The sequence below is a fragment of the Varroa jacobsoni genome, unplaced genomic scaffold (assembly GCF_002532875.2).
Source record: "Varroa jacobsoni isolate VJ856 unplaced genomic scaffold, vjacob_1.0 scaffold_1366, whole genome shotgun sequence".
Taxonomy (NCBI): domain Eukaryota; kingdom Metazoa; phylum Arthropoda; class Arachnida; order Mesostigmata; family Varroidae; genus Varroa; species Varroa jacobsoni.
Window position 1 is genome coordinate 20,254 of NW_019214268.1, and position 19,019 is coordinate 39,272.

General features: G+C 40.2%; 1 protein-coding gene across 2 annotated transcripts in view; it reads right to left on the reverse strand.

Moving 5' to 3' along the window:
* Positions 1 to 19,019, reverse strand: part of LOC111269234 (phospholipase A2 large subunit) — a 34,297-nt gene that overhangs the window by 629 nt on the left and 14,649 nt on the right. The window contains exons 2-4 of one of the 2 annotated variants that reach the window (XM_086972013.1): positions 1,043 to 1,204; positions 581 to 732; positions 108 to 324 (exon numbers count right to left, since the gene is read on the reverse strand). In XM_086972013.1, coding sequence (XP_086828139.1) covers positions 108 to 324; positions 581 to 662 — 299 coding nt within the window. In that variant the 5' untranslated portion in view covers positions 663 to 732; positions 1,043 to 1,204. Of the gene's footprint in view, positions 1 to 107; positions 325 to 580; positions 733 to 1,042; positions 1,794 to 19,019 lie in introns of those variants that run through there. The other variant, XM_086972012.1, reaches the window with a different exon arrangement.

Sequence of the window (19,019 nt, forward strand, 5' to 3'; positions counted from 1 at the left end):
TCTTCTTAGCAGTAGCGTAATTTGCACTTAATTATAGTAGATCGTAAGACAGTGACATGCCCATAGTGTGGAGCGTCAGTATTCGGACGCTGATTTTGATACAATACCTTTTGAATGCAGCGTCGCAGCGACAATGAGAAATGGTGAAAAGGTTTGTCGATGACCCAGCGGGCTTACTATACCATGTCAAAGGAACACTAATTTCGCCCGGAGCGGCACGTATAGGGCAAAGGTCATGGTCCCGACAACATCGATCTATCACAGCATTAGACCCAAGTTCAAAGTACGATGACGCTGAATCACCGGGTCCGCACCACAGGGTGCCTGAAATCGTATTGCCAGAAAGTTGAGATTTCTTCAATCAATGATCTGATGACAAATTCGAATTTGCCAAAAAATTTCCAATAGAATATTAGCATAAATATATCATGGTTTATGTACTATAAAACTCTATAATAGACGCCTTTCGTTGAGCAATACAGAAAGCATTAGTAGATCTAAACGAATGTGGGACTATATGAAAACGAACTTGTCATAACAATAAACAGACTAGGGTCTGCGGAGAACATTGCGAATCTACCTGGATACGTGCGAAAATAGCTGACATTGCTCATAACATGAGACGCTTCCAGCTTTCCACACAGTTGAATTAGGGTTAGCATTTCTTCAAGATTGGTCTCTCGAGCTGAGCTGCTTAGACGGCGCGCAAGCCATTGCGTTTCGTAGTCGTCCCTCAAATGAAAAATTCAATTTTTTTTACAATCGAATGTACGCATTATCTTCACGATGCCTTTTATACTTCAATAGAATCAAATGAGTTTCGTATAGAGATGAGCTAGTTGTTTCATCTTCCGAAGGCCTTCAAGCCTCTCTTTCCTAGGGTGCTCATGTTTGCGTACAACTCTTCTATTGGATGTTTTGATTTTCACGTTTGATTCGGCTTGAAGACTCACACAGAACAATTCGATGCACAGCTCCGGATTTGCTCGTTTTAAACGTATCAAAACAATGACAAAAGTGACTTAAGTAAGTTGTCACTCACTTGGTCTCTGATAATCTACAGGCAGCTAGTTCTCCTGTACGTGTGTACCCTAGTTCAGCAACTGTAGTTCCAGACACCACTACATTCGTCCTATAGGAGCCTAACGGCCGAAGGTTCGCCCTTTCAGTAAACCATTGTCGAGAGCCGGAGCCAGCGTTCCCTCTTAAACCATAGCATTAACAAAGGAAGAACGAATTTTACAAGCTGTACATCTTACATCTGTACATCTACAGATAAATGCTTTTACTGCGCACACTGTTCGTATTCATTTGCATTAGTAGGGTCAGTTTGTAGTTAGCAGTTAAGTGAATAAACTTACCTGGGAAAACAGTGAGCAACTAAAACAAACAACACACACTCTAAAATCATCGTCAACATCGCTCTGATTTGTAGTGTTTTTACTCTGACGTCCGTCGCATCCTGAAAGTGGCCGACCTGTGTTATATGACCCTGAGCGAGGGTGCGGCATAGACGTACATCTGATAAACCAAATACAAATCTAAACGTTTGGCTAAAAGAGCTCCTCCCACCATATTCAACTACACACTATTATTTTAAGCCTGTGTCCATTATCGGCTGAGGCCATCCCCAAGACAGAATAAAGTTCACCTCTAAATATGACGTCAGTTTTTATCAACAAATGAATTGGATGGATGGTTGACTCGAGCAACTTAAGGCCTCAAATATGCAACAAAATTGAACAGTTACGTAGTAGCATACGCTAGAGGTCGCTGGCATTATCTTTTGATTAAATAAAGGGCAAGTATCGATCTCCAAACTTTAAATCTAATATCTAACATCTACATACACATACATATATCTATATATGTATGTATGTCCTGATTCAATTTACCAGATACATGCAAATGATTAGTCCAATACAGGTCTATAAGATATTTTTATCCCAATCGACATACTTCGTTAAATAGATAAGTGATCAGCTTTAAAGGAAAGCAGCAGAAATTTAAAGGCAGTATATCATAAAACGTAAATGCGGTTAAAAAGGAAATCGTAAAGGATCGTGACGATAACAATAACCGGAACACAGAGACATTTAGCGAAAGAACCTACTGCAAACGCTAGTGCTCAATCAAATGTGTAGAGTACATGCGATTACATCGTAACATTTTTTTTTTTTAAATTTTTTTTTTCGCTCGTGAAAACTCCGACGAGTTTTAGGCTTAGTTAGCTTCTCAGATGGATAACTTGAACTTTGAGAAATTCACACGGATTATTTAGCTCGAATGTCACTTTGTGTTCTAACAAGCCGTTCGGATATAAGCCAGACAAACATTACTTGCTAGTCTACAGGGTTCGTGAAAAAGTTTGCGTTAAGTTGAAGCTTAAATCAATCCGGTTTTTTATCTTATCCTAAACGTAGCACCTCTACATACGAGCATACATTATATCATTTGCCGCTGTTCCCGGTACTATTTTCATTAACACCATTTACTTAGGAGAACATATGCGCTCTATTTGCCTTGGATAGGTACGAAGCTTGAAGCCGGATGTAGACATACCTTGTGTCGTGCTAGAAGTCCAAAGTACTGCCTAACATTTTACTAATTAATTATCGGAAAATAATAGAAATATATATATATATATATATATATATATATATATATATATATATTCTGCTATTTCCTGCTCATATATATATACATTGCAGTACGCACTATTATTATACATAATCTTCTATCTATTTATTCGGTTGTTATCAAAGTATGGAGTTCGAGTGTTAGAAAGCGTTGAACATTTCCCCTGCTAATATACTATCAAGATTTTGATAAAAATGATAATCTGTTGAAGAAATATTTGATACGTATGGCAGATGACAGCCTTAGATTCTTCGCATTTTCGCCACCGTAGTCTGTACAGTGTGGCATCGAGCGTTGTCTTACAATTGCAGTGGTCTACCTTTGTTGACAGAACACACAGAAGCCGTGATCGACGAACCAGAAGCTGCCCGCATATCCGCATTGCTAAACAGATAACATGGGTTTCTGTAAGCATACATTTTCCTTGTGCGTCGCCGATTCAGTTGCATCTAATGACTGATCAGACGGTCCGTGATTACTGTAAATGATTCACGGTTCATGACGAGTCACAGTTCGACGCAAGAATGGGCCACCCGAGCATATCTACATTTCCATTTTGGTCCTGGCCATATCACAGGTAACCCATTTTCCATTTTTTTTTTTTACTTTATTCATTTGAGCGAGCTGAACAAATATGATACATACTGCAAACTTATGTATAAACACCCGTGCAGTTTAAGATGGCTTGGTTTTATTAGTTCTCAATGAAACCACGTTATTCACTTTTTCGACCCATTTTCGAAATGAGTGGACGTTTTCCCTTTAAAAATACCCTAATTATACATACGTGCACGCCCAGTGAGAGATCTTTCACCGAATATATGCAACGAGCCGTCACGATTCTAAGATAAAACTCATATTCATAAACCCCTCACATAAACCCACCAACTTGTCATGGTGCACTGTAATTCGCCTGTTGAAAGTACGAAAGACCGATGTCTGCTCGTGGATCTAGTTCCTGTCGATCTCAGCTCGAACTAGGAAATATAATCTACATCGATTAGCTCTAAGCCTTGCGACTGTGTAAATATCCTGCATGCTTCGGTTTTCGCAATGTTAAACGTATTTCGCATATATTTGATGAACGGCGGAGTGTTGGTCAATAGGTATATTAGATGGTTGGAGTTCTTACGTGGAGGCCTAGCGCCATTTTCTAGAATGCGTGCTTTATTTAGCATATTCCGGACACCTAGTACCTCCTAGGAGACTAGGATACCGTATGTATAAGTCGGCTCAACGTTCAAACTAACTAGTTTGATCGCTGTTTTGACTGATAACGTTTGCGGATTTTTTTATTGTGACAATTTTTTCTAGCTGTGTAATCAGAGAAAGATTTCCATGTTGCCGGGCTTCAAGCGCAGATACACAGAGCGACTTGTCAGTTTTTAGGATAGCTCCATTCAGACGAAACGAATCATTGCTAGGAAGTCTTCCCCTTCTTAACTTCTATGCCTTTGTCTTCGTCTTTTTAATTTAACGACTCAACTCGACAACGCAGTCGTTCAGGGTTATTGAATCTGCTTTTGAGAATCAGGGTTGAATCTGCTTTTGCTGTTCATGGCGAAGTCGTCCACATATAGGATCATCTTCACGAAACGTTCTCGTTGCCTGATACGTAAAGGGAAGTCTTTGATGGGAAGTATCAAGAGTAACTGACAGAGATGAACGGGTTCTGCTAGTGACGTCGCTCGTTTGATTTCGACTTTATCTGCGACACCATCAGCAATATATATATTGTCAAGTAATGAAGTTACTGTCAACGAGGTCTTGTAGTAAACCTAGCACGTTCGGAAGGGCCAGTCATATCAGCTCTTTTAGTATGACGGTTCTCAAGCCCGGATCGAGAACTACCTTGAAATCTACGATCACTTTGCAAAAAAGCTGACTTAGTTTCGTCTCTGTTTTGTTTCCGAAAATCTCGCAAACCTTTATTGTTGATCTACCAGCACGAAACTCATACTGGTCGTTCGGCAAGGTTGCACAGTACTCTGGCAAAAATAAACTGCCAACTGCTGTACGAGGACATCTGACACAAGTTTATAGATGTAACTTGTCTTTGCGATTCCTCTCCGTGATTTTGGGTCCGTGTGGTCCTTTTTCGTCTAATAAGGATAATCACCATTGTACAATTCTTCCTGATTGTTGGAATCTTTACCTCAATCATTAAATAAACTAGCTCAGCGAACGTTAGCATTATGTGCTCACCAAGTAGACCGTCCGGCCCGCACGGTTTGAGATTGGGAAACCTGAAATTTTTTTTAAATCATTCTGGACAACACGAAGTCTCGTTCCTGCTGTCCACTTGGCGTCTTATGATGATCGACATCAGTAGTGGTAGTATGACGTCTTGAGCTCAAAACGTCGCCAAAGTAAGTTCCCTGGAACTCTAGCAAGACTGGGCAACCTCTGACAAAAATCTGGCAGATCCAGTGTATCGGAGCTACACATAGGGGGCTTAAAAAGGAGGCTTCTGGAACAAGTTTTATAGATTCGCTTTACATTACTAACCAATGGCCCAAAGTTAGGCTAAACTTTTTTTAGCTCCTCGACCCGTGATTCTTCGAGCTGCAAGTTCTAAAATCGCGCCATTTTAAAACGAACGTTTTTCGTATTTTATGTTAAACGGCGTGCTAACTGAACAACCTAATTTGCTTTCAAATCTCCTTTAGCCTTCAACAGCTTCATCATGTCAATAAATAGTCAGTGACATTTTCTTCGTGACATTATTGTTTCATTCATTCATTTATTGAAGCCACTTTACGACATATCTACTTATCTGGGTTACATATGATACTCAACGTCAAAGCGTGTGGGTTTGTTCGATCCAAAATAACTCCTCAGTGGGTTTTGGTTCACCTCATTTTTATGTGTAGCTAAACCTCCTCTCTAGAAAAATCTGCAAAAAAAGATGGAGCCAATCGGGCAAATACATTGACCCCGTTATAAATAATATATGACTAAAAAAAAAAAAAAAACATCTGTAATATGATATAATTAGACTGGAAGTGGCCAAGCTTAAACAAAATATAAAGATTTAATTTTTTTTTTTACCTGAATGAATGAAGTAGAGTCTCGAACTGAGCATCTGGATTATGTGAGGAGAAAAAGAGGTTTTTTAAGCAACATTGATAATCATATCATAATTATCTGTGATATACATAGTGAACTTGTTGTTGGCTGCATCTGTCTCTAATCCCGTTTGAACTTCAGCTTCAACATGCTAGATATTTTCCACACCAAAAAGAGCGCTTCAACAACTTAACCGATTATTGTATAATATAGCCTCAATCGAATTAACTCCCTTCGCGGACTCTACGATTACTCATAAATCAAAGATGCACAATACAGACATAAAGCCCAAACGTTTAGCTATTCAAAATTCACTCTCTTCGTTCACTCCTATTCACCCTCATTCACTGTCTTCGTCCATCGAATGGAAGTCCACACACGCACATATACTTCCTTTCAGATCAGATAGTTGATGACCTGCCACTAGCGAAACAGGCTTACTAGTTAGATGTCAACCTTGCAGTTATATGTTCTGTTAAACAATCGTATTTGTAATTATTGATGCAAAAATCGATCGTAGGTACTTTCTACAGTGGAAAAGCCTGCGTCAAGTGCGAAGTTTATTTTTCACTGCGTTCTGTGGAAAAACCGCTTTCGGTTGCAAGAAGGAACGTTCGTAGCGTCGAACAATGCTTACGTACGTATCGCGGAACCGTAAAATCTGTAAATGGGGCCTGTAAATGCTTTAGTGATATCATAATTCTACTTAACCTGCGCTAAATTCTAACTCGGTATAGCCTAGCTAGAGCAACTTGTTAGAATCTGCATCGGCGACCCGAAAGAAATGTGTTTAACCGAGGTCTACAACACGCATATCCACTATGTCATCGGGCCGAATAGCCCTACGCATTAGGAACTCGTTTAGAGTAAACGAATCGTTTGCCAGAAAGGATCAATGAAAGGTGACAATATATTTATTTTGTAGTTTGGCTCAGTAAGAGAAAGCAGCAATTATATAGAGTTGTGAAAAAGCTAAACCCTATCATTTTTACGTGGGACCAGTAAACGTTATGAGTGGTGCCATCTATTTCTTAGTTCCACTGCGCATAACGAACCGGCTTTGTAAACAAGCCCCGTAAACAGTAATTTTTAAAAATTTTATTTGTCTTTTGCGCAGAACTGATTCCCTAAAAACAGAGCCAGAGGCAAAAGGAGACCTGGGCATTGTGGTTACGTTAGTTCATATAAATTGTTACTCCGTCATGTAAGGTTCATGTGCTCTGTTATATTCATATATAAAAAGGTTAGAAAGGCAAGTTTGTGTGTATACTAGAAAGTGTAAGGAAAAAAATTGGTTGGTTTGGGACATTTTATCACTCAACAATATTTTCCTAGGATACCGCATACCATACGCATACATAAAGATATATACAAATTGGAGAAATCTGTATGTCTGCTTATTGCCACGCTATTACACAGTTTAAATTAGACGGAGCTATTGAGAATGCCTCAAACTGGAAGAGTGGATAGCAGTTTCTCAATTTTGAAAAGGAATCCAATCAGGCTGAAACTCTGGCTACCCTCCGTCGCGATGACATGCTGAAATCTGCTGAAAAACCGTTATCGCAACATGCTCCTAAATAGACCGAAGCCGCTAATTCGGTAAAAATATCTCAATGAACGACGAGGTTATCCTGAGGAGCCAATTGGGCAAAATTTGCTATACTAGGCAATATGCCATAAAGATCTAGTACTGGTCAGGTTTATCATCGAAAAGATGCATGCTGAGCCTAACAATGGAGGCCATAGCTGCTGTATTATTCAAGCCATAGGCCTGGAGCTGGTCTCTTTAGCTAAATACCTTGCAAAGCCTATAGGGCTCGTGCCGAGACTATGGGAAAATATGAAACATAGCCTAAGCGAAAATACGATACAAGACGTGTTGGAAATCTTAGTTTAACACTGTCTGTCCGTTCAGGATGCCACCGTGCGAGATATGTGCAATAACCTTTATCAACATAACACCGCTACGTTGTCTGTGCAGGTTTGGTCGATGTTTGAGGCTGAAGTACCATATATTGGCAACAATTTTTTGGGAGCCCACTTCTTTTAGCGGCAGGTTGGGGAATGGTCGGCAATGGGGCTGTTTGTCACGGGAACGCTGCGCACGCCTAAGCAAGCAGCTACGGAACTGGAACTTCTCGAAGTGGGTTATCTGCAGCGAAGACGCATCTTGCCTTTTCAGCCTGAAGGCCTTTCGTTTTTTCGCAGGGCTCAGGAGACTCGGGACGCACATGGCATTGAATGGAGAATAGAGCCGGAGCAACTGTTCTCAAGTATGGAAGACATTAAAACCCTCGAGCTAGACATTGATGAGGGTCGTATTATTAACTTCATGAAAAAATGCTACGCTCTTTCTGAGCGGGTTGGCGCAGATCGGACGGTATTCAATAATCGAGCCCACATTCGAAAGGGAACATTTGTTTTCTTTCGCCTAACGCCGTATGACACGAGAATACTTTAATGATACGTTTCAAATATCTGTCGGTCGCTTCATTCTAACCTCGCGACCTTGTTGGCTGAAAATGCTCGAAATTTTCCACAAACTGGGCACTCTAGATGAAAGCGCTAATTTTTGTCGTGGACGAAGTACGAAAACAGTTTCTGAATGCCCCACCAATGGCGGCCAGCCTCATGCTCAGCCATGTGGCCGACGTAAGTCTCGATATGAAAAGCTTAATTACGCCATTGTTGGAAGTGGGCGCACGATTAGACCTCGCGCGCGGGGATCACTATGCTATCGAGCAGCAATTCTAACTAAGGAAATTACATGACGGGCACGGTCGTAAGCTCGCGGCGGAAGCTGCTGGTGATGCGGCCCGTCAACAGCCTCTACGTGGAGCTGATGACAGAACTGACGGAGAAAACGACGAAGGATTTATACTTCTAATTAATCCAGGACTAGGTAGGGTTGACATCGAAGCAAGTGACACGCAAGTTGTCTTTGTTCGTCCAAGGGAAAAAAACAGCTGCGCTAGCAGTTGGTGTTCCTCTTTGTGACAAAGCTACGACACTACCCCGATTGCTTCCCTGTGGGTGGAACAAGCTTTGGGCTGCGCCTATCCTTAATTGTATCTTCGACTCGATATGTGGAGAGCGGACATGTCACTGGACTAGAAAAACCTAACTTAACGCGATGGCCCAAACGGATTCTACGTCTCGAATGTCTCGTTCCGTGCAGGTGCCCACCGGAAGTAAGTTAAGAGGCATATGTTTAAATCGAGATAGAAAATTGCCCATATTTGAATTAGGAGGAAGTAAGGGGGGAACGTTATACGAGAAGGCCATTCGCAGCAATTCTCAAAAACAGTTCTCTTCTTATGTTCAACGCCCCGCAGGAATTTTAGCGTTAGTCAGTGACTGATGGTTCATCGAACACGTAGTAAAAATTAATTGAATACCGAAGAAATAGTAGCACTTAATTTAAAATCAAATTTGTAATATTAAGCTGTCTCCAGCTATAGTCTTCCTTTAAGCTGATATGGTTTCTTGCTTTTGCTTCTTTTGAGCATTATTTCGAAACGGCTAAAAAAAAAAAAAAAAAAAAAAGCAATAATGAAAGGCATTACATGATTGCTGGCATCGCTATTATACTGATGTTATTGTAATACGTACCCTGTTTATGTACTGGATGTGCGTTGATGGCAATATGGTACAATACCGTATGAAATATGCAAGTTTTTTAATAAGCTCTAAATAAAATCTCGTTACGAAAAAGATAATAACAGGTTCTTCTTTCTGAGAATCAGACGACGATGGACGCCAGAATCAATCATTTGCTAATTGGTTGTATACAGAAGTATTTTAATGTACTTCAAGCTTCTTCGCTTCGTTATACGTCACGGTGCGGTGTGGGCACATTTGTCTGAACCTGAAAAATTTTTTAACCATTTGTTTTATTTATTCTTTCAGAACAGCCTATATGAAACATGTGTACTTAATAATATGCTAGCCGAAAAGTTACATCCATCCTAGTAGCCTATGGCGTTTCTATTCTCCCATCCTCGCAGAAACAGAGAAGACCTTGTGGCAAAAAGCATGCTGAAATATACTAATTCTGCAGTCGAAGATTTCACCGATTCGTAAAAAAGAAACTGTAACCCAGTGGTGAAGATTCACGCCCCAGAGGCTTTCGAGACAGTGTAGCTTCTGGAACTGATCATAAAAACAATGAAAAAAAATGACCAAATACGCAACCCTAATATCAGTACGCACGACTGAAAACGACGACTTTTAACGATTCATAGTTGATAGGGCTGCGTCTAACCTTAACTTTACACATGCAAGTTAAATTCTTCGTTAACAGCAATCGAAGTTGAACGTTGTTAGTCTTCATGTCATCATCATTCTTCATTCAAACGGTATGAGCAATTTTATCATCAGTGCGCAGTGATCGATAATCGATGGTATTAATTGATCTGTCAGCAGGTCAGGTTGTCGGCATCCAACTGTGGACAATCTGACTGATCGATATACTCAAGCAAATACCATCGAGAATCTATTGTTTGGCAAACGCGTTACACCACACGCGTACGCTCTTAATTCCGCTTTGGAGAAAACTATTCTATCCAGTCCTGTGCGACAATCGTTCTGAGAGCAGCTGTCCTATCTGTTAACCTTGAAGCGTTCCTTATATTTTGAAACTCTATGACTATAACCGTAGTTACTCTGCTAAATTGTGATCCGGACCCAATGTTCCGTAGATGAATTAGTTGGTATAATTCGACGCCCTAGGTAAACTTGGTCGCCTAGCCTAACCTGCTCCAGGTCATTTCGTTAACTATCGTCGTTGCTCAGTAGTAGTATTGCTATAATAAAAAAAAAGATAGAGATTGAGAGCAGGTAGTTGCATTTGCACACTGTTTCGAGCATATATGGACAACTGATTCATGTTCATCTTGCTATTACACTTGTATGATTTCTCTCGCTAGCAGTGGAAAGGACATATGCATGTACATGCACACATTAAAATTACATCAACGAAAATGTAGCAGAAAAAATAGAGTACGTTGGAACAAGTTGATGGGCCGGGTCGTGGGCAGACGCGTTTGGGCAGCAACTGTCGCTGTCGTCATCGAGCAGGCACGACCGACCCGCCACGATGCTAGCCTGGACGCTAGGTCCTCGAAAAAATAGCTGTGATTCTCAATTAACGTAAAGCAGGGTAACCAAAACTAAGTTGAGCGCGACGTGGTTCTTTGTAGACGACACTAAATCGTTACATTACGAAGATACTGAATGCAGAGAATGCACAATAGTTAGACTTAGTAACCACCACATAAACATGAGTTCGCAAAAACCATTAGTGAAAATGTTGAAAAAAAAAAATGAAAAAAAAAAACAAAAATGAAAAAAAAAAAAAACACGAGACGTCTGTCTCGTGTTGTAATCAGGATTCCATTAGGATTGGATAGAAAGCTTCTTAGCTTCCCTGGCAAAAACCGCACGAGAGAAGAACGAAATTAAGACTAGCTCCCACATGCGGGTATGCTGACCGCTCACGTTAGGCTTAGGACTTCTTATGGGTTTGTAAAACCCTGCGAACCTTAGTAGGGGTCTATATTTTACGAATTATGATTATGCCCACTGACAAATGAGTGAAACATCTTGGTCGGCAACGTTTCTACGGTTACAATGCTTATGAAAGAAACTATTTTGCCGTGAACAGCATATTGAAACAGTTGTGGTGCTTATACGGAAAAATGGCTTGATCTAGCTAACGGGGCCAAGATAAGCCTTTCTAAAAACGAAAAGTTTATGAAACAAAAAAAGCGCATTTGAGAGAATAAAAATAGTCCGGGAAAGATTGGATAAAATCAATGCCTCATTTTCGTTTCAGGTTTGAGTCCCGGGCGACGCCGTTTCTTTGTACGTTACGTCATTACGAACTCAACTCACAGCAGACAACTCGCCTAAAGAGTTGAGCCGTTGACGGCGGTAATGCCTGGTTCGTGGTATAAGAGAGGGTCGAGAGGGAGAGTTCGAAACAAACTAGGCCCTTATAGCCACACTGCCATCTAACGGTGGAATATTCGCCAACGAAAACCTGCTTCCCATAGTGCGGACGTGTTGATACGGTCTAAAACGTACAAAAGAATCCGTTTTCAAAGCATATTTGTTTATTTATTGGTTTACTGGTTAACACACTCAACTACCTTGTCTTCGTACTCAAATAATTCATATTATAAATAGGAGGTAAAATTCTACTAAACGGGCAGCTTCTGTTCTATCTACTTTTGAAAGTGAAGGAACTTCATCCCTACGGGTATTATTAGCTTTGTATCGCCATCCAGTATCTAGCTGGAATCGAAAATGAGGTAAATAGACCACTTCAAGAGTCCTATGGCCTAAAGCGTGTTATTCACAGGATACTGACTGTCGAAAAAATACTTTGCCTTAAGAACAGTAAATCCAATAAAGCTGAAAATAAATCTGCGTTTATTTACTTCGATTTTGGATACGCCCACCCTGCACGCCCCCAGACCATCTCTGTTGTGCTTCTTAATAGAACTAGCATTTAAATCGTTATTTCAAGGAAGAGAATTTAAATTTCAACACAGCTATATAGGTAGGGCGGTACGTCGCACTATGATACTTGCATCAACGTACAACGGTTTCTGAAATTGTTTATCTCCCAACTATTAACAACTAAATTTTATCGCATTCAGGACATACGGCAGCCAAACTGGCACCACTTTTGCTAGCACAGAGTAGTAAGTTGTCCAACAACAATTAGAAGGCGTTAAGGACTGAGTACGTTAAGCCGATATCGCGTCTGTTGCGACTGGCACTGAAAAATTCCTACTTATGAGTGTTATGCTTTTTCGGTACTTGTTTGCCCCGTTAGACATTAATTAGGAAGGTTACCGAAGTGAGACACGTTACATTCGATGAAATACCATGTCAGAGACGCGTTGGCTTGAGTAGTGAAAGCAATTAGCTTTTTGTTTTTTGGCTGAAAAGGTATCACCATAAAGACTGTACAGTAAATTTCGTCTTAATTTAGTTGCTTTACATTGTAAATGCCGTGCAAAGTTGTGCAGAAGGTACCTCTGAGAGCAGATGCAGGCTATAGGGTATATGGAAGACGAAATTGTCTCGTGTATACGGAATCCAGCGAATTCCCGAGATGAATCAGGTTTATAATGTCGAGACGACTATATTGTAGGTGTATTTGTATTAATATATTTCAAATGTTTGCCCTGTTTGCTGCATGTTTTAGTGGACAGAGAAAAAGCACACCGGGTAATCCATCTTTTTTTTTTTCTATGGGATGCCCATTAAAGAGAATCTAAAAGCAAAAGTAGATTTTTCACGATTTTTTTGGATGTACTGAAAGAGTCATCCTCAACGGTTTCTATATCTCGTCAATACGTTATCCACCTTGATTACAATTTTCATTCATTCACTCAGAATACAAACTAAAGTACTCTAATGTCCGTTCCTTCATTAACGATTAACTTTAACGATGCATTAAGTGTAAGCTCGCTAGGCGTCACTCAGCTATGCGCGATACACAAAGGTCCAGCGGGATTAAGTTTCAATCAAACGAAAAGCTCCAAAAAGTTTAAAAGACGCAAAAAGTCTCAGAAAGGCTAATTGTTAGAGCGCGTCCGGGCGGTTTAACTTACAAGTGATATTCTCCTCTCCAAAACGGCTGTTACAGTATGTATCAAAAGTCCAAGCGTTTTTAGTAGCATCTGCTTGAGCTAAGCTTTGGTGGGCAGTTTGCCGTAGTGGGCATGCCTTCATATGCTGTTTTTGGTCCTAGAAGGAAACCAGTGATTTAAAATAAAACAACAAGCTCATAATGATGGATTAAGACGGCTGACTGAAGATGATCCATTGTCCGATATCTCGCCCAGGGCGACGCATCAGCGAGATGACAAGCTTCTTGGGCCGCCTTCAATTTGACAACGTAGCGCGTCGCAAATGAATATGTTTCTGTCAAGGAAGCGGAAACCGGTTCCACTGAAAGCAGTTTGTACCGGGTTTATTATTGATGCGGAGCGTTGTTAAAAGAGAGCCCAACAAATCTTGACATGACAACGTCTGATTCATCATTGCTACCACGAAGGCGTTCGAAGAAAATCGAAGAAGGCATCTAAAACAAGCCTTTCAGTGGTTTAGAACCCGAATCGCCGTTGTAGTTACGCCAAACAGTGATTATATTGAGAAGACATAACCGTCGGGAATGACGTTTAGAGCGCATATGAGAAAAATGTATTGGAACATCTATTTTTCTTGAAAATATAGCTTTACAAAAAACTCATAAGAAAAAGCCCCAGTTTGGATGGCCCATGATGTAAGGAGATTTCAACGTTTGAACGCATGATAAGTGTCAGAGTGCTATAACGATTATTGTTCAAACAAAACGCATTTCGTCTAACGTACATACAAATCTTAAGGTTGGCAATATATTGTTTCTGATAAGTTCTGATTAATTATTCTGTAATTTAATAGCATCCGAAAAATTTCTGGACTTTTACTATTTATGCAACAAGAAATGCATCTTTTCAATGAAGAATTGGTGAAATCGCATTGCGATACTCTCCGAAAGTTCGAATTCCCTTAGCGATGTTCGGCACACGTTTAGAGATAGACATCAAAGACATAGATATAAGCACTAGCTCTGGTTTGAGATTGTGGGTAGGCAATAGAGAGGAAAGAAGCCCAAGTTACCTTTTGCCAACTGTACCACTTATGCCCGTCTCTACTGGTTAGATGCAGACCTGAACTACAAAAGATTAGTGCCTATTTGGCTTTTTGACCTCTACCTTTAAGCCCATTTGTATTCGACTAACTTGGACAGCGCGTTCACTTCTTTTCTCGCCCTCGCTGTAATCTCACATGGCGGCAAATGAAAAGTAGGGGAAATGTGGCCTGCGCAGACGTATTAGAAGCCAAATAGATCTGTTTAAATGTTTATCCTATTCCTGGCCATTTACCACTGGTGGACCGTCAACCAATATGGAGCAGCAAAATGTTCAAGAAGAACACAGTAAGGATTATCCTGCTTTGTAGAGATGCCATTGAGGCAGCACCGGCTCTTTCGTGCTATCCAACTGCTTCGACCCGTACCCTGACGGAAAACCTGACAGGACCTTAAACTAATGTACTGTTAGCTCGTTAACAGAATATGAACTTTCAATTTTAATCTTGAAAAGATTTTCTATTTATGTGTAGAAAATCATTAGGTGTCGCCTCTTACCTGACTATTACCCTTTGTAGGACTCTAATTAATTTCGCGGGCCAACAAGAATATCAGTGTTTCGGTTGGGGAGGAAGAATATTGGATATAATATATTTGATTTGGTCCCATCTGCTTGTAATGGCCATTATCTTTCTTGGGAACAAATTTTCTTCTTACTTGTGTTGAAAGACAACAATATTGAAATAAAACAGTATGAATAAGATCTCGTAAATGTCTTTACCTTGTTCAAACACTGAAATAGTCAGATGTAAATATTTTCAGCGTAGATCCCTTTCAGATCGTTCGAAATGATCTTAACTCACAAATACGGAATTCATTTTTTTGCAACTGGAAATACTTAGGATCATTCTATTGTTATTCGCGAAAGCTGTTAGATGTCAAAGAAGAAATTAGATCGAGCGCTGGCTTGAGCAGCAAACCCAGTGTTTTCTAGTTAGATGACCATCTGCCACCAAGCTAAACATTTACGCTTTACCCACCTACTAGCTAACTTTTTCAGCTAAATCCAGCTAAATGCTTGCTTACATAGTTACCCAATAACTGACAAACTCGTCTATCTAGCACTCACATTACCCCGCTAACGTTATCAGCCAATCCCATGAAGCGAAGGTATTTTTCTCATTTTTTCCCAGGTTCTTCTATGATCAGGCTGCGTTTTCTCGGCTGGGTCAAAGTAACTTGGGAGGGTGCTTCTAACTACGATTTCCTGAAAACATCTTAGGGCACAACCAGTAATGAACGTCAATTGATGAGAGCAAGCGTATTCAAAACGAAACGACAGCGGGGCCAGGTAGAAACAGTTCGGTACCCGTTCCACTACAGGGATGTTAACCACCCTTCTATGCAGTTGATGAAGCGTCTGCACTGACGAGTGAAAGCAACATGTCGTACTTTGTTAAACGCTACGCTATTTTTGTTTGAATAGATTGGCAAAGAAAAAAAGCCCTGGCTACTTCCTTCGAAAGTAGCACATGAACAATTCGTGAAAGATCACTATAAATCTAATAGTATATAGATCATAGAAGTAGTGCCTACCTATAAAGCACAATTCAAACGAACGGTAGCACCGCTCCCTGTAAATTTAGCCATCATCAACCTATATAGATTTCAGCTATTTCAGCTATACGCTTAAATTAATAGCTGATGGTCAGGCCTGTTCGGCTTTAGAGCAGAGGTTGGAAATTACCCACTACGGACCAGCTATTGCACGTATAGCATATCCAGTCTTTGGATTCGCAAAATAGGAAATCTTCTAAACAAGAACATGTATATTTAAAGCGAGAATAGTGTTGTACAGCTTCAGATGAAATACATCATAGAATTACGTAGTGATCGGATTGCCTGATCAGTTCTACGCAGCACTCCGTGATGCCGTTACGTTGGCTTCACGTACGGAAAGTATCCCAGTTTGCTGGAACAATTCGCTCGTTCTAGATATTAAAAACCTAGTAGAATAAGTGGACATGTAGAAATCATGTAGTCATAAAGCATGGTATGGCTGGATTATATAGCAAAGTAAATTCATTACTCCGCCAGGCTAACACAAGACGCTACTTCCTAACTAGCAAATTCGGTGTCAGAACGCTCGTGACGCTTTTGTGTTACCTCTTTTCGCGAGGCAACATAGTAAAAAAACTTCAAAATATATATTCCAGACTCCCGTAATTGACCCGTTGCTTCGGTGACACTTATGGCTGCCAATGAACACTCATATTGGTATATTTACACAGAGTAGCGAGACCCAGGGATAGTGATATTTTATAATAATTTTTAGCGATCCGGTCGTTACTGCCAAAATATCGATGACGGGTAGATGAGACGCTTGTAAGTGTTTGTTGTCGAAACCGAAATTTATGATTTCTTGCACAGTTTCACGTCCAGCCTGTTGCTACTCGCTTTAATTAACACGACTCTACACAACTGCCCATTAAGGAATGGGTTCGCCCTTGAACCTATCTTTTTACTTTTCAGTTTCTCTAATTTGGTGTTTAGCAACCCTAGTTCCAAACAGCTCTTTATCACGCAGGACGTTCCATCGCAGTGTTTAGTTTCAATAGATTAACCTGTAGCCGTTAGTGATAACACGTTCGAACAGGTAAAATTTTAGGCATATAGTTTCTAGGGTGGTTATTTAAGGTTAAAACATGACAGTGCGCCACGCCCAAAACATGACTCCTTTTAGACATCGGGTTTTTTGTGGGCCACTATTTTAAGCCGTCCCTATCTAGGCTGATAACACCTAGAAAAATGTATATACGTGTATACAATTTTTCCTTCGTTTAAAATACAGAATAGACAAGAGAATTTCATAATCATAGCCATGAATTGCAACCGTTACTAAATACCATTGAGCATATTCTTATTATATTAAAGCTTGTACATAAACAGCATCGTGCTTTTCAGAGGTTCTCGAAACATTTTTATCAGGAGTGTCAGTTTTGCTTACTCTATATCGTCACTATGACGATTCCCATTAAACAAATGATAGCTAAATGACGGTCTTAGGTAGTGAATAAACGGTTTTACGTGACAAAAAAAAAAACGGTGGCCTGAAGTGTGTGTAGTTTTTTTGTTGATCAATGGAGGATTGCAGCTATTCTTTCTCATGTAAACATGTTGAATCTGCACTATAAATATCTCACGAGCAAACATATAAACGAATGAAAAAAATCATCAAGGTGGTCTATATAGCCAAAAAGAAAGAGACGCAGAGTACTTTAGATAGGGTATAATAACATCGTACACAATTGAACGTCGCCCATCGAGCGCGGATGAAACGGCGCCCTATGTATATAATATAATTATTCCAAAATAGAATTTTTAAATTAGGCAAATAGTTAGTAGACGAATACGGTGCTTCGAGGATTGTTTGCTCGTTCTGTTCGATCTTGCCACTCTGTGGTAATACAAAGTAGCAAAATCTCATCGAAATTTTATTGTTGCAAATTGCAAAGTACAGCGTAAATGATCGTCTTTATCACGATTTATCTTTATTCAACATGGCTTTAGTACGTGTTACCAACTGACCTTTTTCACCAATATATTTTCTCTGCGGTGTGTATTGACAATGCGTCTTGTTCTTCCAACAAAGTTCCGAATGATATGATGAGAAAGGCGCCTAGCTACTCAGCAGCTGAACTTCTATATGGAAGAAAATTCACTCATTATTCATACTGGTTACCCCAACAATATATACGTCCTCAACTTCCGCCGGCACGTGAGTGTCCGTGCTTACATTTTCCCGTCCTAATGCCTTGTATTGATATATGCGGATGCGGCCCCAGAAGACATATTAGCAGTGTTCTGTTCACTAGCTTCGAATATAGACGAGTTTCAGGGCAAGGGGCTAGAAATTAAGTTAAAAGCGCATAGAAAGACAAGTAATTGAACAAGTAGCTTTCCCAAATTACGAAGAGACAACGAAAAGTTGAGGGAATCACAGTTCTAACTTAAAGGTGATTGTGACAATTGGTATAACTCTGGAAGACGTCGCTGCACCATAGGAAGCTTTTGTAAGCCGGTTCAATGATTTTTGACACGATGTTCCGCTCACCTATTGAAAATCACTCTGCGATGCATTTTGAAGTAGCAGTAACAGGTTGATCCCTACACGGTGCGCTTGTCAGGACGATTGCCGATCTTTAAGCCGGGACAACTTGCCCCACATCACGGAATCTATCTGTATGAAACCATATTCCCAGGTCGGCTAATCCCATTGCGCGGCGGTGGCATTAGATGGCGGGCTGAAACATTCGGCTGAAATTGTTCTATGAGTATCACTAGCGTCAGTATCTTAGCCTAGGCTAGCCTGGGAACACAAGCACGTACAGATCCTTTCTCATGTTTCCGATTTCGAACCCATTTAAATAAGGTACAATTTTCTAGCCGCCGTTATATATTTAATCCCGCCTGCAGATTTAATATATGGCATCGATGAGACCGTAATGAACTGTTTCTAAGAAGCACAGTTGTATAGAGCAACTTACAAATTGAAATTAGCTCACAGAATCTATTATATTATTATTGTGGAAACGGAAACGTGGACAATGTTTCTTCTAATATCATATAATAGTTATTATTGTCGATTGGGTGGTAG